General features: G+C 44.5%; 1 protein-coding gene across 7 annotated transcripts in view; it reads left to right on the top strand.

The window, feature by feature from the left end:
• Positions 1 to 3,376: 3,376 nt before the first annotated feature.
• TCF7L2 (transcription factor 7 like 2) overlaps positions 3,377 to 21,114 on the top strand; it is a gene marked incomplete at its 5' end in the record, with an annotated part of 176,823 nt that continues 159,085 nt past the window's right edge. For all 7 annotated transcript variants that reach the window (XM_084289961.1, XM_084289962.1, XM_084289963.1 and 4 more), the window contains 3 exons: positions 3,377 to 3,565; positions 3,895 to 3,961; positions 4,159 to 4,283. In XM_084289961.1, the coding sequence (XP_084146087.1) occupies positions 3,377 to 3,565; positions 3,895 to 3,961; positions 4,159 to 4,283 (381 nt within the window). The remainder of the gene's footprint in view (positions 3,566 to 3,894; positions 3,962 to 4,158; positions 4,284 to 21,114) is intronic.

The following is a 21,114-nucleotide window of genomic DNA, read 5'->3' on the forward strand; positions in this document are numbered from 1 at the left end:
TATTTTTAAATCTAAGGTACCACCTGAGAACCCTTCACTCAACGGATGCTGTTGACCCCTTGAGAGCTCTCACTTTCCCCCAGCATGAAACAGAAGCTGTTACATAAATAAAGATGGTACAAATAATATGCATAAACTATCAGAAATGACTTGTATTACCTTAAATCATGTTGTTTTAGTAATCATTGATAATACTTGGACTTTGAAACCAAGCTGTAGTTTGAAAACAATAACTTAAATGTTTGCAATAGGGAGAACATGATGTTGCCATGAAAGCTGTAAAGCAGTTTCTTAGACTTTCCTGGGGCTTCTGGAGTCCAGTGTGGTGGCAAAATCCCAGCTGTGCAGGCACAGGGGGTAACACCACAGCTGGGCACAGCTCTGGGCCTGCCAGTCGGAGGCCACCAGAGCCAACTTCTATCAACATTTACTCAAGGGAGGAAGATTATTGTGTGAGTCGTGCAGTGGTATCAACACCCTCAGAAATAGCTTGTTGGTAATGCTACACCCAGGTGTAAGGCTCTACAGAATCAGGCCCTTCTTCTGCAAGCAGCTTTGGGCAAGGACTGGGCCTGTCTTCAACAGCAACTTTTGATGATGCTCAGTAAGGAGTTAGCAGCCACACTGGGACTGAAGCAAAAGTGTGCTTGTTTAAAAAAAAAAAAAAAAAAAAAAAAAAAAAAAGAATCCCATGGCAGATTGTAAAAAGATCTTTGAGAAACAAAACAAAACTGTGCAACTGTTTTTGTTCATTTGGATCAAATTGTAACACATGGCCCTGCAAAGTAAATAGGAGTCTGCCACATTTGTATTTCCAATCTCATATTGTTCTGGGATATAAAGGCATTTTAAAAATGAAAAGGAAAACAAAAATGGAGAATATTTGTTAAGGTGTCATTCTGCAAGCCACTAGTTAGGAGAGGCAGTAATCTGGGGCAATGGGAAATGCGCATGCCCACAGACAGTTATTTAGCAAAATCTCTGAAAGTAAAAAGCAAGTTAGTCAAAGGACCAGTGGAAAAAGAAACTGTTCGATCCATTTGAATGTTGACTTAACAGTAAAGTATTTCATTCTTCATGTTTTTACTTGGTGTCTTGAAATAATCCCTTTTCTGTCTCCATATTCCCACTTAGACATTGTTCACAGACTTATTTATTTATGAAGTCTGAAGGTTAGTCCCTACCTGCTGAGACTAATTAGCCCCGTTCTTTGTGTCCTATGCAATCCTGTCTGATTAAATGTACACATTTGTTTTACTTCTTTTCATGCTTCCTTTCACTCTACTTCTGCTTTACTGATTAATATTAAAGTTGTAAGTTGCAGTGATTTTTTTATTTCTATTTTGTCTGCATCTTTCCCTTTAGTATGCAAATTTCCATGTGAACTTTTTAAATGTCTGAGAATCCGTGTTAGCCTTGTCGATCTCTGTACTATTATTTTTATTATTCTTTTTAGAGAAGACAGTTTAGTCGAAACCCCCAAAACTCTCTAAATATTGCATGACAAATTGGCTTTGTTTTGGAAACCCTATGTGCTGAACGGCCCTTGCTACGAGCAGCAGGTTAGATTTCCCGAGGAATGTTTGGATTATTTAGCACAGCCCGTCCCTCGCTCTCCAGCACCGGCTCCACGAGGCGATTCACCAATTCCCACCGAAATTACGGTCCTGCTCCCCCCGCTCCGTCCCTCGCCCGCCTCCAACTTCCCAATTGACTCGCCCATTGTTACAATTTGTCCCTGCTAGGAGCTCAATTTGTCTCCCCCTTCCCCTCCGCGCCGGAGCAGATGCCGCCCCCCGCACCCCCGGCCCCGCTCCCCGCCCCGCGCCGCTTTCGCTTCGCTTCGCTTTCCCCGGGGTGCTGTTTACGCCACCACCACCACAACTTTCCGCTTCTGAAGTCCGCGAGTCCTTGATTCTCCGGCCTGCCATGCTAATTAACTTCTTAGCAGTCACATTCCTTTTCCTCCTCCTCTTTTTTTTTTTTTTTTTTCACCAAAAAAAAAAAAAAAAATAGTGTGCCTCGCTGCAATTTGGAAATATCTGATCTTCGGCGAGTGATCTCGCACGTTTTAATCCTGCGTGTTGGAACCGTGATGAACGCAAGGAGCAAGTGCTGCTTAAAAAAAAATAAATTATAAAAATAATAAATAAAAGCAGGTTTTTACTATATTATTATGTTTATTACGATTGGAGTTTCTTAGCTCCGACGAGTGGCAAGAAAAAATGTGTTAACGGTTCTAAAAAACCCCCCAGCGCCCCACGGCCACACGTGCCCAAAGCCATGCTCCGGGAGGACGGGGACCCGCGGCGATGCTCCGCTTCCTCGCGTTCAGCTCGGAAAAGTTCGTGCCTCCGCGGGCAGGGGCACCCGTTTGGCTGCTCCCCCCTCGCCCCCCCCCCAAGCTCTGGAGCAGAGTGCATTTTTTTTTTTTTAATTTAACATCAAATTTCCTTTTTTTTTTTTTTTCTTGCCCCCTCCCCTTGCTTGGTGCCCTGGCCCTCCCGCTGCCTGCCCCAAAGGCTCATTGTTACTTCGCCACTTCCCCCCCCCCCTTCCTCCTCCTCTCCTCCTCCTCCTCCTCCCCAACCCTGTTTATTTATGCAGACGTCACCGGGGAGCCCCCGCCCCCTCCTGCATCTCATTAAGTGCCTGGTGTGTTTCTCGCTCCCTGTCAATAATCCCGGATCCCAGACTTCTCCGTTCCTCCGGATTTCGATCCCCCTTTTTCTAGCTGTCAATCAGCGCCGCCTTTGAACTGAAAAGCTCTCAGTCCAACTTCAACTCACTCAAACCCGAGCGGCACGGGCTCCCCATATCCGCGGCGGCTGCCCCCCCGTTACAGCTGACTTCTTTGGTTTGTTTGTTGCATTATTATTATTATTATTATATTTTTTTTTATCCCTCCCTTCCCCCCCCCCCTCGACCCCCCTCCCCCCGGCTCCGTGGTTTATTACTGTTAATTTTTCGCGAGTGCGTGCGCGGGTGTGAGTGCGTGTGCGCGCCGTGCACGCCGACCAGCTCCCTGGAAGAAAGAAAGAGAAAATCCACAAGAAGGAAAGGAAGAAGCCTAAAGTCACTGGTGCAAAAGGAGCAAAGAAGAGACGTTTCCCTCCCCTCCTCCTCCCTCTTTTCCCCTCCCCAGGAGGAAAGAGAAGGGGAGAAAAAAAAAAAACTTTCACCTTGGACTCTTCTTTTTTTTTTTTTTTTTTTTTTTGGTGCAAACTTTCCCCCCCCTCCCCTGGTCTTTTTTTTTTTTTTCCTCCTTCCCCCCCTCCCCGTTCCCCCCTCTTTTTTTTTTTTTTTTTTTTCTTTTTGTATCACCCCCCTTCCCCTTTTTGCAAAATTGCTGCTGGTGGGGTGAGCCAGGAGGAAAATGCCGCAGCTGAACGGCGGTGGAGGGGACGACCTGGGCGCCAACGATGAACTGATCTCTTTCAAAGACGAAGGGGAGCAGGAGGAGAAGATCTCGGAGAACTCCTCGGCGGAGAGGGATTTAGCTGATGTCAAGTCGTCTCTCGTCAATGAATCAGAAACGAATCAAAACAGCTCCTCGGACTCGGAGGTACGGGGGAAGCCCCCCGCGGGGCCGGGCGGGGGCCGCGCTGCGGGGCCGGGGGCGCCGGGTCCCGCTGCCGGCGGCGCCCAACTTTCCTCCGCGGCACCAACTTGTAACGATGCCTTCTGTTTTGTTCTCTCTTCCCCCGCTCTCCTTCCCCTTCCCACCTTCTCCCCAAACCTTTCCCTTTCATCCTACCCCCCCTTGAAAAAAAAAACAAAAAACAAAAAACAACAAATCACCCCAAACTGAAAAAAAAAAAAAAAAAAAAAACCAAATCCATACCCCCCCTCCCAACCCGATCTCCCCGCTGCCCGACCCCGGCCCGCTCCCAGGCGGAGCGGCGGCCCCCACCTCGCTCGGAAACTTTCAGAGATAAATCCCGAGAAAGTTTGGAGGAAGGTGAGTACGGCGGGCCCGCAGCGCCCCGCTCCCCCCGACCCAACCCGGCCCGGCCCGGCGCCCGCCGCGCCGGGCTCTTCTTTTTGGGACACCCGCTAAAAAAAGTTTTTCCTCTCCCCCCCCCACCTTCCCCTTTATTTTTTTCCCCCCCTTGTCGCCCCCTTCCTTCCCCGCTCGTGTCTCCCCCGCCATGTTAGCTGCGAAGAGGCAAGATGGAGGGTTGTTTAAGGGCCCACCATACCCGGGTTATCCCTTTATAATGATCCCCGACCTCAGCAGCCCGTATCTGCCCAACGGCTCGCTCTCTCCGACGGCCAGAACGGTGAGTTGCCTTTTTCCTTCTCGGTGTCCCCCCCCCCAATCTCCACTCCCCCCCCCGGTGCCCCATAGCCCCCCCATCCCGCTCCGCAAACTTTGCGAACTCGGCGGGAGGGGGTTGTTTACACTTCGCCATGTTTCTTTTTTCTTTCTTTTTTTTTTTTTTTCTTAATTACTATTCCTTTTTTTTTTTTTTGGTTACTTTCAGTTTTGCGGACACTTTGCTGGAGCTCCTCGTCACCTCCCCCTGCCGTGCGAGGTGGAGGGGAGGGGGGGGGGGGGCGAGGGGGCGAATAATAATAATAGTTTAAAAAAAAAAAAAAAAAGCAACAAAAAGCAAAGCCCAATCCGGCCTCAAAAGTAAACTACAATTTTTTCTTTTTTTTAAAGTTGCTTTTTTTTTTTTTTTTTTGATGATGATGATGACTCCCCCCCCCCCCCCGCCGCCCCCTCCCCTCCGCAGGGGGGGGACCCCCGAGGGCCGCTCCCCCCGGCCGGGCTCCCCGCGAGCTCCCCGCCGCCTCCTGCCCTCCTCCGCGGCGGCCGGGCCGGCTCCGGCTCCCCCCTCCCCTTTCCTCCCCCTTAACCCTCTCCTGCCCTCGGCCGGCCTGTGCGGGGAGCTCCCGGCTCCCTTCCCCTTCCCTTCCCATCCCGGCCCGGCCCGAGGGGGCTCCGGGGGCCGGGAGCCCGGCGGCGGCCGCGGGGAGCGGCCCGGGGCTGCCCCGGCTCTGGGGGGGCTCGGGCCGGGGGGCGCGGGGCTGCGGCCCGGGGGGGGGAACCGCCTGGGCCAGGAGCCGGTACGGTCCCCCCCCAAAAAAACCCAAAGAGTCGAGCAGAATTGCTTTCTGCCAGCACGCTGGCAGAAACTGTGCTGAAAGCGTCTTTTCTTCGTTGTTTTCTCTCTTTTTTTTTTCCGTGTTGTTTCCTTGGGTTTAATTAGTTTCTAAGCCAGGGCCGTGTGCCTGTGTGTGGGGGGAGCAGAGGGAGAGCCACTTCCAGCCCCAAGACCCCAGGGTCTTGGTAAACTTTGGGGTGTGCTGCTGGGGTTGTAGTCCCAGCTGTTTTTCCGCTCTGCCCAGCCTGGTGCCATCAGCTGTGTGCTCTGCTCTGACAGCAGGTTCCTCGCGTGGAGCCTTCCCTTTCTAAAGAGTTTTCTTTTCGTTATTTTGTCCTCCCTGTTTTCTTAGCTGAAACTGTTAAATCCAGTGGGACTACAAATCGCTGCTCACTCCTGTCGGTGGGCTTAGGCTTGCTGGTTTGCTTCTTCTGGGGGTTTCTAAATCCGAAGTGTCCCCACCTTCCCCATGTGTGTTTATACACTTTTTTTTTTGCCTTGTGGTAACACGAGATAGCGATTTACAATAATAGATCTACTGTTCGGGGGATGTTGAAGCCACGCTAATGACTGAGGGCTTGGACAACTCCAGTGTATCAGATCTACAAGTGTTTTAAAGCATTAAAATATTAAACATCGGGTCAGCCTTGTTTCCACTTAGCCAAACGTCAGCAGAGCAGCTCGGTGAATGCGGAGTGACAGAGATGTAAGGGAGATTTTCTGACTTTGCCTGAGTTCGGCATGTGGCAGGGCTTCGTTTTGGTAGCCTGCGAGGCTCCTCTGGCAAGGAGGTGATTTCTGGGACAGTAGCACAGGGGTAACTGCAGTTTGCAATTGTAATGATGGGGAGGGGAATCCAGGGGCTGGGTGCATTATATTTTTCCTTTTGAATCCGGTCACCCCTATGTATATGGATGATAGTGATAAACTCCAAAATCTCAAAGCACTAGGATCCAGATGGCAAAGCAATCTTTGTCACAAATTACTTTGTTACAAATTGTGAGCTTTGGCTTCCTTTTTTTTTCTTTTTTTTTTTTTTTTTTTTCCCCCTCTCTTCTTTTTTGCCTGAAATGCATCCCCCTCTTCCAAGTCTAGGTTAATAGGAAGAACACCTCGGCTTCTTTTTCTTTAAGCATTTTTCTTACAACAGCTATAGTTTTTGATTTTTTTCCCCTTCTTTTTGCTCATTACCTTTATTAGATCCTTTTTCCCTTAGCATGTAAAGACAGGATCCTTCAGCAGTTAGCTTGCCTGGAAATATTCTTCCTCCCCTTGCTCCCCCACAGTTAAAAAGGCCTCCATAGGAATGTCGTGTTTGTGTGAATTAAAGGTACTGTACAAAAGATGACACGTTGGTTTATTGTTGGTATAGCAGGTGGCCTTCTTCTGTTATCAGATGGGTTCTGAAAGGATATTTCCACACTCAATAGGCAATTTTCTTATTTCCACATCCAGGCTCCAGCAACCTTCTCTCATCTTCTTAACCTTATTCTTTCACATTCTCTGTGCTTATTTGTTTGCCGACAACTTAATTGTAGCCTAGAAAAATTAAAGTTATTTATTTAGGCCTGAGAGCAGAATGTTACGAAGATTAAGCGGGATAGCAGTTGTCTGTCACACTGTTTTTAGGTGGATTCTGGTTCTGTGCTGTGCCAGTTTTAATTTCCAGACAAACTAGATCGTTCTCTGTCCTGTTTTTTTTTTTTTAAATACATATTGAAAAGGTAGAGATAATTCTGCATAATTTTGAATTTTATTTTTATTTATGTCGTTTTTTCAGAAGCCATATCTGTCGAGTTGTAGAGCATGTAAGATAAAGAGGTGATGCAGATATGTAGCAAAACTGCTTTTCCTTTCCTTTTGCTGTTGTAGAAAACCTAAAAGGTTTGTGGGTGTGGTTCTTTTCATGGATTTTTGGGGTATGGTTTTTATTTGGGGGGTGTAGTAGGATTATTGCTTTTTTGTTGTCGTTGTTTGTTAATGTACCTGTAATTGTCTGTTCAAGAGCAAACTCGGGGACAGCAATTTCTGCATTACTGAATGTATGAAATACATTCACACAAGAATGTATGAAATATCGTGAAATCTGCTTATGATGAATAATATATTATCTCAATAATAATGTTTTACTTGCTGAAAACTCTCGATAAAGCTTAATAGGAATAATTTTATTTTTAGAAGATAAGGATTTTTTTGTGTGTGTTACTCTGGCTTTTGACGGAATACTGTGGATTGCTTTTAAGACTAGATGTGTATGTGGAGGTCTGGCCACGCAGTAATGAAGCAGTGCATCTGAGATGCCAGTTTCATACCCATGCTTGCAGAGGGACTGGGGTAGCTGCCTGCTAGGGATAATAAAGGAAACTGTTTTCATTTCAGAGTTGGAAATGAAGAAGTGGTGTGTTTAATTTTTATCCTAATTTTAGAGCTTGGTTAACGCATTTTGGTGAGCAAATAGATGTGTTGTGACTTGAGAAAACCCTGCTGGCAGATACCTTAGTTTTGCTAGTGCTGTTGCATCTTCCTTTCCCCTAAATTGTTGCTTGCTAAGTGAGACTGTAGGAATAAGCTTGCATTTGGTCCTGAAGTTTGTGAGTTTGGAATAGCTGTAGGAGAGAGCAGCCCCCTCGCTCGGATTTGTAGGTTCAGGAAGAAACTTTTTTCTTTAACTGGCTTGAAAAATGGATGTTTTCCTTTATCTGCTGAATGAAACAACATAATCCTTGCTAATACAAAAGCTGTAGACCCAGGAGTGTGAAGGGTTAATGGTGGTCCTTTTTTTTCCTCCCTCCAATTGTTTTGACAACACTTTTCAAAGTGTGACATTCCAAGCCCTTGCAATACAATGTAATATTACTGTAATTACACAGGTCATTACATTTTAAATAGAGAACAATAAAATGCTTATCGCGCTGAAAAAGAACAGGTGTTCTTGCCCTTCTTTGGTATTTATGCTAATTGTTTTTCATCTCCTTCAGAAATATTTATGGCTGGCATGTTAAGATTTTGGTCTCGATGTGACAATATTAATTCTTTACTAATCTTTAGGGTTGAGGTTTAATGTCTGCAGTATGGATTATGGTATTAACATCCACCAACTAGTTTAATAATGTAGGTACAACTTAATATGTCAGCACTTTAGTACTTTATGATACGTAGCTATTCAATGGAGACTGAGTTATTCACTTTTTTTTTTTTTCCTAAAAAAAAAATTGAATAGGCATGCTTTTAATAAAGTTTCTGGACTTGTGCAAAGACAAGCTATTAAATAAGAACTGATGATCCTGTGGCGTAAATCAAATGGAACCTGCATAAAGAAACTTTCCTCATGCTTAATTAGGTAGATTGCTGAATCACTCTGCTATAGCATTAGCATAGCTGGTATACAATGGCAAACAGACTGGGTCTGTTAACTTATTTTCAGTAAAGAATCTGATTTACTTTTAATTCTCTCTTTTTTTTTTTTTTTTTTCCTCTTCTGTTTTTCTTCTCTGATAAGGCTTCATTCCGGTGCAAACACTGCATTGCTGAGTCAATCAGCTTCTCTTTAGGGGGCTATGAAAATTAGTTAGAGAAAAGTTTCATGTTTCTAGGACCTTGCAAAACAATATAATGCAGCACTGTTACTGGAGTGTACAGGATAATTGCAGGACTGCACTTCATTAAAAATAATATTTGCTTTGGAAATCGAACAATTTTAATAGCTGCACCAGTGGCTGATCTATACTGGAGAAAAAAAAAAATACAGTAGATGCCTTTCCAGGTTTTTTTAATGCATTCACACATGGATTGATGATGTTGAGTGTTTTTTTTTTTCTTCCTCCTTCCTCTTAGTTTTTTGTCCAAGCAAATATGTGCTGATTCGTCAGTTGAAGGCAGGGAGGGGGGATATGTCACAGCTTTCATTGGAGCTTGTAAACCAGAATGTAGGTAAAAATGTTTTAAATTTGTCAGACTTTAAAGACTGGGCCCCAAAATCAGATAAAAAAAAAAAAAAAGTGGTGCAGAGAAAAAGGACAGCTGCAGATTTTTTGTGTGGACGTGTGTTTCTGTACCATGACTAAAAACTCTGAGGACCTTTCCCCAGCTGTCTGGGAGTTATGTGGAAGTTGGATTATTGGCAGTTAAGCATGAGACAACCTGGATTTAGCAAATGCTCTCCTGCACAGGAAGTCGATGACATTATACTGGGGGAAGGGAGCGGATCCTGCTCCAGGCAAGGCTGGGGAGAGAGCCTGCTCCCCCCTCCAGGGCAGCCAAAAAGGAGAGCTTGCAATAGCCAGGGGTAAATGGAAAAGAGGTGGCTTTTGTTTTTTTCTTTTTCTTTTTCTTTTTCTTTTTTTTTCTTTATTTTTTCCTCTTTTCCAGGGGTTTGGGTGAAATCAGATCCCTGCTCCCACACCGGAGCTGCTGTGGGAACTTGTGCTTGGGGCGCTTGGGAGGTTTGGGGGGAAGTTTCAAGCCCTGCTCCCCCACACCTCTTCTGGCTGTCGCCTCGCAAATATGTACCTAAGCCTTCAACTTTGACTTCTAATTGGGCGCATTTGTGAAGGAAATGGTTAATTTTACAACCAAAGGCAAACTTGCACCTCGACAGGTCTGCTGAAAGAAATGTGCCACAGTCGTTTGCTGGCAAGCACCGCAGGGTCATAAATCCACGGGGTTTATTTACAGCCTATAACACTTATGAATGTTAAGATATTTGACGCCACGCTGGCCTTATAATATCCAAGGTCCACAGACACTGGCAGTGGGTCAAATTTCTTTCACTAATTATAAGCAATGAGAGATGGAGTGTGGTGCTGGGGGGGGGGGAGAGATGGAAATCCTGTCTCTCCCCACCCAAAAGCGCAGAATTATTCGTGCTCCTCCTCCCAAGTGCTGGTTTATGTTTGTGCTTTTTACGTGGGCTCCGAAGTTTATAATTAACGCTTGCAGTGCTGGAGGGGTTGGCTCAGCCTGGAGAAGTGAGCGCAGCCCTGTCCCTTGCTGAGGTCTTAGCAGAATCGTGCTTGTGTCGGTATCTAGGAAATACTGCAAGCCTTTAAAGAAGGGTGACACCTGGAAGTGTCCTGTGATTTTCTTACATCCCACTGAGCCACGCAGGGTTGGGGGGGGGGGTGGGGGGAGCCATCAGGTTTAACGTGAAAGGTGGATGCTCGGGAATGCAGGCAGTTGCTTGGTGGGTTTTGTTTGTGCATGTGTAAAACAGGGATCTTACGCTGCCCACACGAGGGGAGGGCACACAACGATGGATTGACGGGGGGGGGGGGAAGCCCTGGGGAGCAGCCTGGTGCCCTGCTGGAGGGCAACGCCTGGGGCGTGCGGGGTCTGCGAGGGGGCGCCGGGGGGGGAGCAGCGAAGCCAGAGGCTGCCGGGGAGTGCTCAGAGGACAAAGGAAGAACATGGGAGGGAGCGCCAGGAGAAATCCCAGAAACTTGGGGCGGAGGGAACAACGTTGTTTGAGTGGTTGGAGGGGAAGCGAAGCTTGGGGCCTGGGGGCTGGCTCCTCGGCGTGAGGGAAGCAAGGGGCCCAGGGAGCGAGGCAGCACGCTCCCCGCTGAACGTGCTTCCCTCGAGTGGACGGCTGGGGCTGACGTGCTGCTGTCTTGTCTGTGCCGTGCGTGTGCGTGTTAACACGGTAATGTGATTACTCAAATGTGCCTAGGTAGTACTCCGAGCTTTAATTTCTTCAGCAGTTTATTTCGGTTTCCCTGTAGGTTACGGCCGCGCTCGGATGCTGATTGAAGAAAAATGCAGGGTTACGTGTGTGGCTCCTTTGCCCATATGTTTTTTTCTTCTGGTGGTCGTGTAAAACCTGACTGGAAAAAAAAAAAAATAAAATAAAATGAGGGGGCTGTCAATGGGGCCCTTCCACAAGTAACTGTACAGTTTTGTTGAAGGTTTTATGCATTTTCCTAATCAATGGAATGCTGTGAGTTATTGGCCCCCGGGGACAGATCTGAATCCCTTACCACCGGCGTGCAGGGCTGGGGCGGTGTTGGCCCTTCGTAGCAGGTTATCAGCAGTGATGTCCCCGTTGTCCCACCACGTTTCCCACCCCCTCCCTCCGGCCCAATTCCTTTTGCCAAAACCTGCCCATGCTCCCCCCTTTGTTTTCGGCAGGCAAAAGCCTCGACCCGTGCTCTTGTGGGGTCACACGCAGGCAACTGGGCAGTGCCGAATGAGTTAAGTTGCTGGCTGAAGTTTGGCTTCATGAAACTAAATTTGAGGCCTGGTAGGCATTAGCAGGGCACAGCACATTTACAGAGCTTAATTAGTACGAACTGTAATTGTTCATGGTCTGCCAGAAGGAGTAATGTTCAGGAAAAGTGGAGTCGTTCTTCTGCAGTCTTCAGTTTTAAAACGATAAATCACTTGCATATTTGTGCAGTGATTCAAATGGAGCTGAGACCTCTCCATCTCAACATGTGGTAAATTGTAAAGTCAATGAATTGCAGATGTAGGGTACAGCAGATTCTCTAAGAAAATGTGGAATGAATGGGGAAGGGTGCTGCTATAAATACTTACTGAGAAGATAACTGGGTTTCTGCTTGCTGCGCCAATTATGATGTACTAAAGATATTAGCAATTTTGTTTTAATGTATTTATTTTAAATTTCTTTAAACTAAATATAGGGGTACCGCGTTACTTCACTTAGTGAGTTTTTTTTTTTAATGATCCAGGACAATGGGTTTCATATGGAAGTGCACGTGATGGCCATATTAATACAAATTAATTCATTACGAGTAATATTGTAGCTGTTCCTGGAGGAGTGTGTGATGATGGGACACTTTAAAGCGTGGGTGCAGCAGCTTGTGAGATACGTTGTGGTAGAGGATGCTTTATATTCTAGTAGGGGGGAATACTGGGAATATTCAACGTCTGACTGTGGTGTTCTGTATCTGCCTATAATTCCTTCCAACTTCAGACTTTCTGGGTGCGTTAATCTGACAGCCTAGAGCCTATTTCAAAAAGGAGGAAAAAAAAAATACCCACAAACAAAACTACGCTATACAGATTAACATCGTAAATGCTGTGTATTGTTTTTTTTTGAATCCGGAGAATGTGTGTCACTCTAACTGCTGTGAAATCTTGTCTTCCTTGGGCTTGGTCCAAGGTCCATTGAAGTCAGTGGAAAAAAGACTTCTATTAATAACGAAGGGCTTTGGATCAGGCCCCGTGTGTCTTGAACCAATGGCCAATTTCTTCAAAAGTGGATAAAGGTATTGAAAAAGCCGAACTAAACTAAACGTCACATTGATATATTGCTTCTTCTGCAGCGTCCTTCGCTCATGAAGAGGAGAAAAAAAAAAAAAAAGCTGTTTCCGATGGTACTTTCTTAAATGAGCTCCTGCTTCTGCAGTATCTGACTTTCCCACAGCAGCGCGCAGCATCCTGGCAGGATCAGGATTTGGTCTGAGGCTGTGTTGCATGTCAATACTGCTTTTCTAATATGAGTAGGTGGATTTGTATGGAAGTTGTAAAAGTTAATGATTGTTCTCTGACTCATATGCTGCTGGTTTCAGCAAAGGGAAAACGATGACAGTGAAATGATAGGAATTGTAGGAGACAAGTAGGCTTTGGTGAGCAGAGAATGTCTTTGTGTTTGAAATGCTCTTGCTGAAGGAAGTATGAGGAGGGAGAAGATGTGGGGCCAGCTTCTGGCTGTGGTCAGGTGTCTGGGTACTGGAGGCCAGCAGGTATCCAGCCAGGAATTGAAGCTGAATTCAGGAGGGACCCTCTGACGCTGAAGGTCCCATAACCATTTTGTTAGTCCTCCTGACACAGTTAGTCCTGACTAACTGTTTTCCCCTCTCAGCAGAACAGGTTTTAATGCCCTAGGCTCCGTGGGAAGTATGATGGCATGCTTAGCGGCTACCAAGCATGAATATATAATTGTGCATGAGCAGTATCTGTCTCACAGTTTGTAGGGCTCTCCAGATATCTGTGGTGCGAAAGGTGCTGGATACAACAAAATCTGGCTTGGCTTTTTAATTCACTAGTGGTGGTGCTGCAGCTGAAACACCCAAAACCAACCAAACCAAAACCAAAACAAAACAAAAACACTTCCCCCCAAAAAGTGTGGGAAGGAATATTTAGAAAATACTGAACTGAAATTACTGCAAATGGGACTTTCTGGGAAATATGAGAGATTCTTAGATGTTGATACAGTGGTAACAACCCCTCCTATTTTAGGAAAAGGAAAAGTAGCCCAAGAAAAGGTGGGGACTCCAAAGTCCTCTGCAGGAGTCAGTGACTCCTTAAATAATTATCAGGAAGAGTCAAGAGGTTACAGGCTTTGCTATTCTAGAGACAAGTCACTGCATTGATTTCTGTTTTTAACTGATGCAAATATTTAATAAAGGTTCTCTTGGAACTACTTTAAACCCTAGCCTGAATAATTTTAACTTGGTTAAACCAGTGAACTGGTTTGGGAGCATACACAGTAAGAGGTTTGCATTGGCTTAATTAGATTTAAGAGATTTATAAAACCAGGGCCGCTATTCTGACATAGGCGAGGTCTGGAACATGGCATATAGTCGCTGTACTGGTCTGTGCCCAGGCTCAACAGACTGCTATAGAAATTACGCTATTATAAATGTTTGGCAATATTAAAGAATCCAAGGGAAGGTATGACCTTGAATGCATGTATCAGAAGAATAAAACAGCAGTCAGTGTTTCTACCTTTGTTTTCACTGAGACATTGGCAAGGAGATCTTCTCCCTTTGAAAGGAGTTACAGATTATAGTTCTGTGTCTGGAAGTCAAGTTTTTGAGATTTTTATTATTATTATTTTTAACTGAATGCCTTAGTTTACTTCTGATCCCTGTTATATTCCCCTACGGGCTTTTTCTTAGTTCTTAAACTACATCATAAAATGTAGATTAAAACGTGTATGTGTTCATTTCAAAAAAAAAAAAAAAAAGTCTTTACAGGAGCTAGTCACAAACCGAACTTCTGTACTGCTCACAAAACCGCTATGTAAAGAATATCCATAGAGCTTATTTTGTCTGGATAGCAGCTAAATACTTTTACAATCCCTAGGGTTGTTAAAGGCCGAATGCCTGGTATACGTAGTAAGTTTATTTTCCATTGAAATCTGTTGCTCAACTACAATATGTGAAAGTGCTTTCATGTCATTTCATGTTTATGAAATTAAAAACTGAAAATTAGGACCTGGGTGGTTGTAAAGGGGACTGGGAATGTCGCAGAGCTGCTGCTGTGTCTGAAGCGTGGTTATCTGGCGGGTTGCATGTGCACATCTGTGTATATGCATGTGATGTATATTATTTGTGAATGTATACTCAAGTTATCAGGTGTCTATTCAATTTTAATTGACAATATGAGATTCCTGTGGTTACTCTGTGCACAGATTGCCTTGGGGCTCTACAGGGTTTGTGGGAAGAAAAGCCTTGACAAGTTTCCATTAAGCTCTGAATCAGGCAATTGGAAAAGAGGAGAATGAAAAGAGCTGAAAAGAGGGACAACTTGTTAGTGTTGCATTCTGTGCTTGCAACGAGAAACCTCTTTTAGACAAGAGTGGTTCTCAGGCCAAGAATTTCAAACTCGCGGAGAAACCTGTCCAGAACACAAAAGTTGTTTGAACGGGGTGCAGAATTGTCACAGTAATTAGAGCAATCTCCGTTTACTGAGTGGCAGCCTTTATAAAGGACAGGGGATAAAGGGTTCAAATTCATCTTTCTCTCTGTGATTCACTTCTGATGAACTGCCTCTGTGTATGTATGTGTATATGAAGGAGTGTGTGTGTGTGGCCACATTTTCAGCTACTCATCGTTAGATTGCCCTTGTTTTAAAAGAACAAGGACTTGTGGTTTTTCTGCTTGCCTCGAATGACACTTTCAGACTTTTTAAAATTTATTTTCTATTAGTGCTCTAATTTGATGTATAAAAATAAGATGATGCTTTTAGAATCATGCTTGTGCTGTGGTGGAGGGGGAACCCCGAATATTTCTTAGTCTGTTTCTTGCATCTTTGACTCTCAGGAGTGGTCCCCTTTATTTTAATAGGATTACTTGTGGAAGCAAGAACAGTAGATGAATAAGGCTCGGACCCTTAAAGTTTATCCTCTTGCCACTGCAAGGTCTGTCCAGAACTACTGAATCAGCTGGAGTTTTGCCATTGCTCTTATTAGGAGAAGGATCAGGCCCACGGATTACATGAGACTGGGTCTTGTGAACAAGCCAAGTAAAACTGTAAAAATCACAGTCATTGCTGTGTGCGTTGCAGAAGTGTCTGGAGGCCTTGACGTGGGCTCCTCTTGGTCAGATGCTATACAGAGAAAAATGGGAGCGCATTAACGAGTTAGCAGCATGGACGTCCTCACTGGAGGAAGAAAATGTGACTGCTAAATTTCCTGCAAGACTTTACTTCTAAAGAACAGAAAATATTAAGCACTTTGATTATTTTTTCAATAATTGTCCTGAGTGCAAAGTTGGTCATTTTGATGTCTATTTGCCAAGCTGTTTAGGCTGAGTGATTGCCTTTTATTTATTGTCCCCCATATAATCTAGGATCTCCTTTGTGAAGTCTGGGAGGTAGTCACCTTGGCTATTCTGCTTAATCACTCAGCCAGTGTTGTGTTTGCGCCCTACATTACCCTTACATCTAAATGCTGGGAGAGAGGAGCCCTTAAGGCTGATGTCTTTTGTTCTGCCATGTGTTGCTCTGTATCGCCTTGCCCCCAAGGCCTGTGGCATAGCTGGTTAGGTGCTGTGCTGGGCCCCAGCGAATGCTGCATGTTTAATTCCTGTCCCCCATCTTCTCCCATGGAGACCTGGGATCAGCCAGCTTCTGCACAGGTTCCTGAAAACGGACCAGAGGAAAAAAGGAGGTCTTGCTACTGGTTACAGAAGCAGTTGAAGCTAATAAATACTCATTGCCGTGAAAGTCGTAGCTCTGAGGTCATGTGCAGTTTTTGTACGCACGTCATTCTTTCCCTCTCCACCCCCCACCCCCCGACTATTTTCCACTAGATGATGGTGAATTTGGCCAGATCTCTGTTCTATTTTAGCAAAAATAAAAAAAAAATAAATAAAAAAATCAGATTTATTTTTCATAGGGTTGGCCCCTAGCATGCAAAAGCTGTGGAAAAATTGCTCGTCTTTTGCGTTTGCATTGCAAAAATGCCTGCTTACATTCAGCAAAGTACACAAAGTGCTTCCTCAGAGCGGGCGCTCCTTTAGCTGACTTGTGTTGTCCCTGAGCTTGGTGTGGGAATAGGGGAGGGTTTTCTGAACACCCAGAGCTCTCCTTGTACGCGCAGGGAGGAATGAGGAGATGAGGATTTTCCTGGCAGTGATGCTGAATCGCTTGTACAGTGCTGGAGCATAGAGTCAAGTCTGTATGTTGGACGATGTCACGGTCAGGTTGAACAATGTCTCCATTTTTTTGAGATGATGCTATTTCATCTAAGCCATTGATGGCTTGCAGACCAGTTGTGATGTCTGCCATCCTGAAAGAGTACCCAGTGTGGTACTAATTGTACCAGGACTAATTGTTGATTAGAATGTATGCGTTGCAAATTATGGACCTCTCTTGGACATGGCTTTTTCAGTCCGATCCCTTGTGCATTATTTTCTCAGCTGGTAATTAATTTCTCAGTTTGGTAATTTGTCAGTAACTGGCATCTCTTCAGTAATGAGTGCTCTGTAGTAATTCTGCATCACTAAGGAGTAATTGCTGGCCCTAGAAAGTCACTGATCTCTTTCATTTGCCAGCCGGATAACCTTCCTTTCAGGCTGTTGTGACCAAGTTAGCTGTAGCAACAAACCCTAAGTATATCTCCAGCCCATGTCCTGGCTGCGGCTTGGTTCATGGAGAGAGAGGGCTGGTTTTCAGGCGTGGTCTGAAGCAGTAGCTTAGATGACAGCAGAAAGCTCTCATTTGATTTCCCAGCTATGTGTGTAGTTGGGAAACACACCACTCGGCCTGGAGATGTGATCATTGAGTTCAGGCGGAGATGTGGAGCAGGCGATGCCCTCATCCTCTTGCTTGGTGTTTCCTCAGGCCTGCTTCCCTGCCTAGCCCCATCTTGCTCTTCTGCCTAACTCTGGGCTTGCTTCTGGATGTGTTGATAAGGGTTTTGAGGTGCTTTCCTTCCTGGGAGCTGGTGGTGCAGGTGTGGACCCTGGTCCCCCTTGGCCTTCCAAGGGGTCGCCCCTCTCAGCCCAGCTGGGTCTGTGCACGTCTGGGCTTGTAGGGTTGTGGCCTAAATCTGTGGTCTCAAGGGGGAGCTGACCAAGTTTATTTTGGAAACAAAATATTTGGTGAAGCAGGAAGTCAACTGCAGAGAACACAGTGAAGATAGTGTAAATTTGAAGCAAAAGTCTTTCATTTATGGTCCCTGCTACTGCTCTGATTTGTGGATCTAAGTAGAAAAACTGCAGTTCTTGGAAGTCTCACGAGTTGCCTGTCAGCATCTGCACATGCCTAAATGCTGTTTAAATTTGGTTTTGTTTTTACTGCTACTTGAACGTATTAGCTAATGCCACAAGGAGTGAGTTGAATTCTCACTTTTTTTTTTTTCCCCTGCTGTTGGAATTGTTTGTTAAATTCCAATTACGGGGCTTGTTCAACACCTGTACAAACCCACAGCCATTGTTAAGGGAATAATTTGAAGACAATGGGGTTAACACAGGTGTACACAAGTACAGAATTTGGATTGCAAAGTCTCGTTATTACTCTGTGTGCATAAGAAAGAGAAGGAAAGAATTCAGCTTAATTTTCAGATCCCAGATATAATTTGTAGGACAAGTGTTTGGAAGAAGGGTAACTGAGGAGGGGAAGAAATGTCTGAACGTGTTCAGACATGGCACTGAATGCATATGAAATGGAAAGTTAAAAGGAAATAAACATTACACTCCTCTTTCCTCCCTACCTCACCCTCATACCTCTTTCATGGAGTCACTTTTCAAGGTATAGCTACGTGAAGCTGGTTGGAAGTAATCTTCTTGCATACTACTTGCCTTCAAATTGGTTGCACCTAAACCTGAAAGTTTGCATGGAACTGAGGTAGCAGGGCAATGTGCTGCTTTGTGGTGCCAACAGCCACCAACCCCAATTGTATCCCAATAGTCAGCAAGTGGCACGAGGTGTGCTCTGTTTGGCAGGGGCAAAATCAAGGGATTTGGGCAGTGTGACTCTAAGACTTATTTTTCTTTGAAGCTGGATGTGTGTAGTCTCCTAGGGTGACCTGCTATCTCATGCCACCAGAGTAACCCTCTTAGGATTGTAAGAACGTTTGTAAAAGTCAAGAGGATCAAATCATGGAATTTGTAGCATGTCTCCTTCTGCTTTTCTTTTGTGTTGATACGCAGACTTACAGATTTGTGTAACTTTGTGAATAACTAGCAGTGGGTCATCTTCCTTTGGGGGATTCCAGTAAGGGCTAGAAGAGGTACAAGCAGACTGAAAGCCCAGGTCCACATCCTCGCTGTCACAAGTGGTTGTCACTTGTGATCAGTTTCTCTTGCAGTTTCATCTTTGGTTTCTTTCCTGCTTATGAGAGTTCCTCCATGCAAGGATGCAAACTTTGTTATCTTAAGTACTCTGTGCATTTGGGGTGCAGCAGAATAATAAGTAGCAATAATTATTAGCGGTTAGATAAACTGATCTGAAAGTGTATCCTTTCAGTGATTTGCCTGTTCGAACTAATCTTCACTGCTACAAATAGGTTTGGTATTTGGCATTTAAGTTTATGTAGGAGGGGAGAAAAAGGCCATTGCCTGTGAAATTGTTTAAAAGTTACTTGCTGTTCTTTTCCAACAAGTAATTACTCAGCTGAGTAGCATGACAGGAGGCTCAGGTATGGAACTGCTTGATCAAGGCGGGAATGAGTAGTTCCCCATCTTGCTTATGCACCAGTGTAATTGTAATTGTGCCTGTACATGTGTGCAGGGGAAGGTCAGTTATCTTCCAGGTCAGGGAGAAGCAATCAGTTGTATGTTAAGCATTAATTTAGGATTATGGAAAGAAGCACATATCACCGATTTGAGACTGTTACAGAAGGTTGCTAAAAAGAATTCTTCAACGAATGAGGTTTCACAGTTTGGGCCATGGGTGATCCATAGTTTTCTCTTTGGCGGGCAGCGTGACATTCTCCTGTCCAAGAGTGTAGTTTCACTAAGATAGGAAATAGTGGTTGTCCTAACACATTAAGTAGATTAACCTTCTCAATTGCAGCCTGAGGTGCACATTTTTCTGGCAGGTGGTGAAGTTAGTGGTTCTTTGCCTTTTCACTTGTGTAGATCTCATTGAAACAAAGAAACCTAATGGGTGAAAGACTTAATTTTCTCCCTCTACTTGGTTAGTAATTTTTAACAGATAATTTTTTGACTTTTGGAAGTAGCGCATACACTTTGCACTAGTGGGTGATGAAATTGGCATTGGTATGACTTTTCCTCACTTTGTTTACTGATGTAGATTGTAACAGTTCGCTTGCACCAGTTTCTATTGTTTGGTTACTGTATCAGCAGCACTATCTGCCTGCCTGCCTTGGAAACTTGTATGGGACAGGCTGCATACGGGACAGTCAGTATAAGTACCATATGTTGTATATGATTTGTTGGATAACAGCTGTATTGGGTAAATTATTGTGGAGTTCATTGGAGACCCCTTTTGTGCAACTAAATAACTCCTCTCTGTTAAGGTGTAAAGCAGTTCATTTATCAGGGAAGGTGGGCAGCACCTGGCATCTTGTTCTCTGTGATCCCAGCAAAGACCTGGGTCCTGTTCTAGCTGATTCTAAGCTGGGTTTAGGGCCAAAAGCAGCTGAATGTGGCTGCATGATGAATGATCTTACTGTGCTGAAAAAAGCCAAGAACGGATGTCCTATTAGATGATTCCTATTAAATGATGAAGCCAAAGGAGCAGTTAACATCTGGTGTTGTTTGAATGCTTTTACAACTTGAGGGAGAATTGCCCACCCAAACTGAGTTCAAGTTTCATTTGTACTTCTATGTGTGCAAAATTTGACAGATGGAGATGTTCACCCAAGAATTTGCAGTACATGGCTTTAAGCAAATGAACTCATCTGTGTAGTTATGGATGGGTACCAAAATCCTGGAACAGTTAAAAATGGGAGAGGAAGTACATATGAACTAAAATAGGACTGACTTTTGTTAGTGATTTTTTTCTTTGTATGGCTTAATAGCTACAGATTTATGAAGATATAATTAGCTACTTTCAAGGTAACAATCAATTTTTAACATAAAGCTCTCTTTAAAAGCTTCAGTAAATGTTTGCAATGTTTTTTTTTGTGTAGCACTGAAACACTTTGGAAGCCCTGAAAATACTTAAATGGATCTGATGGTGAACCAGAGATTTGGTGTACAAATCTGGAAGAGGTTGATGGGGAAACTCTTAAATACCTATTTTCTATCTACATATAGGCACATGTACATATTTAATATATATACTTTTTTCTTACCCCCCCCCCAGATTTGAGGCTGTGCCAGCATTTGAGAATCAAGTGCCTTTTTCCCCCCTTTCTGTCATTTGGGAAGGATCTTTATTTTTAAGGGAGGACCTGTCTGTTTGTATGAGAGAATATCACTGCCATTAGGTGCCCTGCTTAGTGGTCACCCTTTGTATGAACATGCCAGGTGATTTTCTTGAAGTGACCTAGTATTAAATCATTAAAGACATCCCTTGCAGCATTGCTTGGTGATCTAAAGCCACAGGCATCGCTATGACCAGGTAGTGTTGTTGTTCTTCTGGCTAACAGTTGTGAAGACTGACAGTCGTATGGGAGAATGGAGACATTTCTTAAATAAGTAATGTATGTAATGTCTCACATGTGGATTCTTTTGAATCCATGGCAAATGGGCCTGTACTCCTCCAAAGCCCTTCTTCAGCTGCAGAATTATAAAAGGTGTGATCCAGTGGGAGCTGGGACTCTAAAAGTAGTGGCCGAATTTCTTCTGAGAGTTGTGTGATGCACAGAGGTGTAGCAAAACTGATTTTGTGCTGGCTGACA

Source organism: Netta rufina (assembly GCF_964035555.1).
Source record: "Netta rufina genome assembly, chromosome: 7".
NCBI lineage: Eukaryota > Metazoa > Chordata > Aves > Anseriformes > Anatidae > Netta > Netta rufina.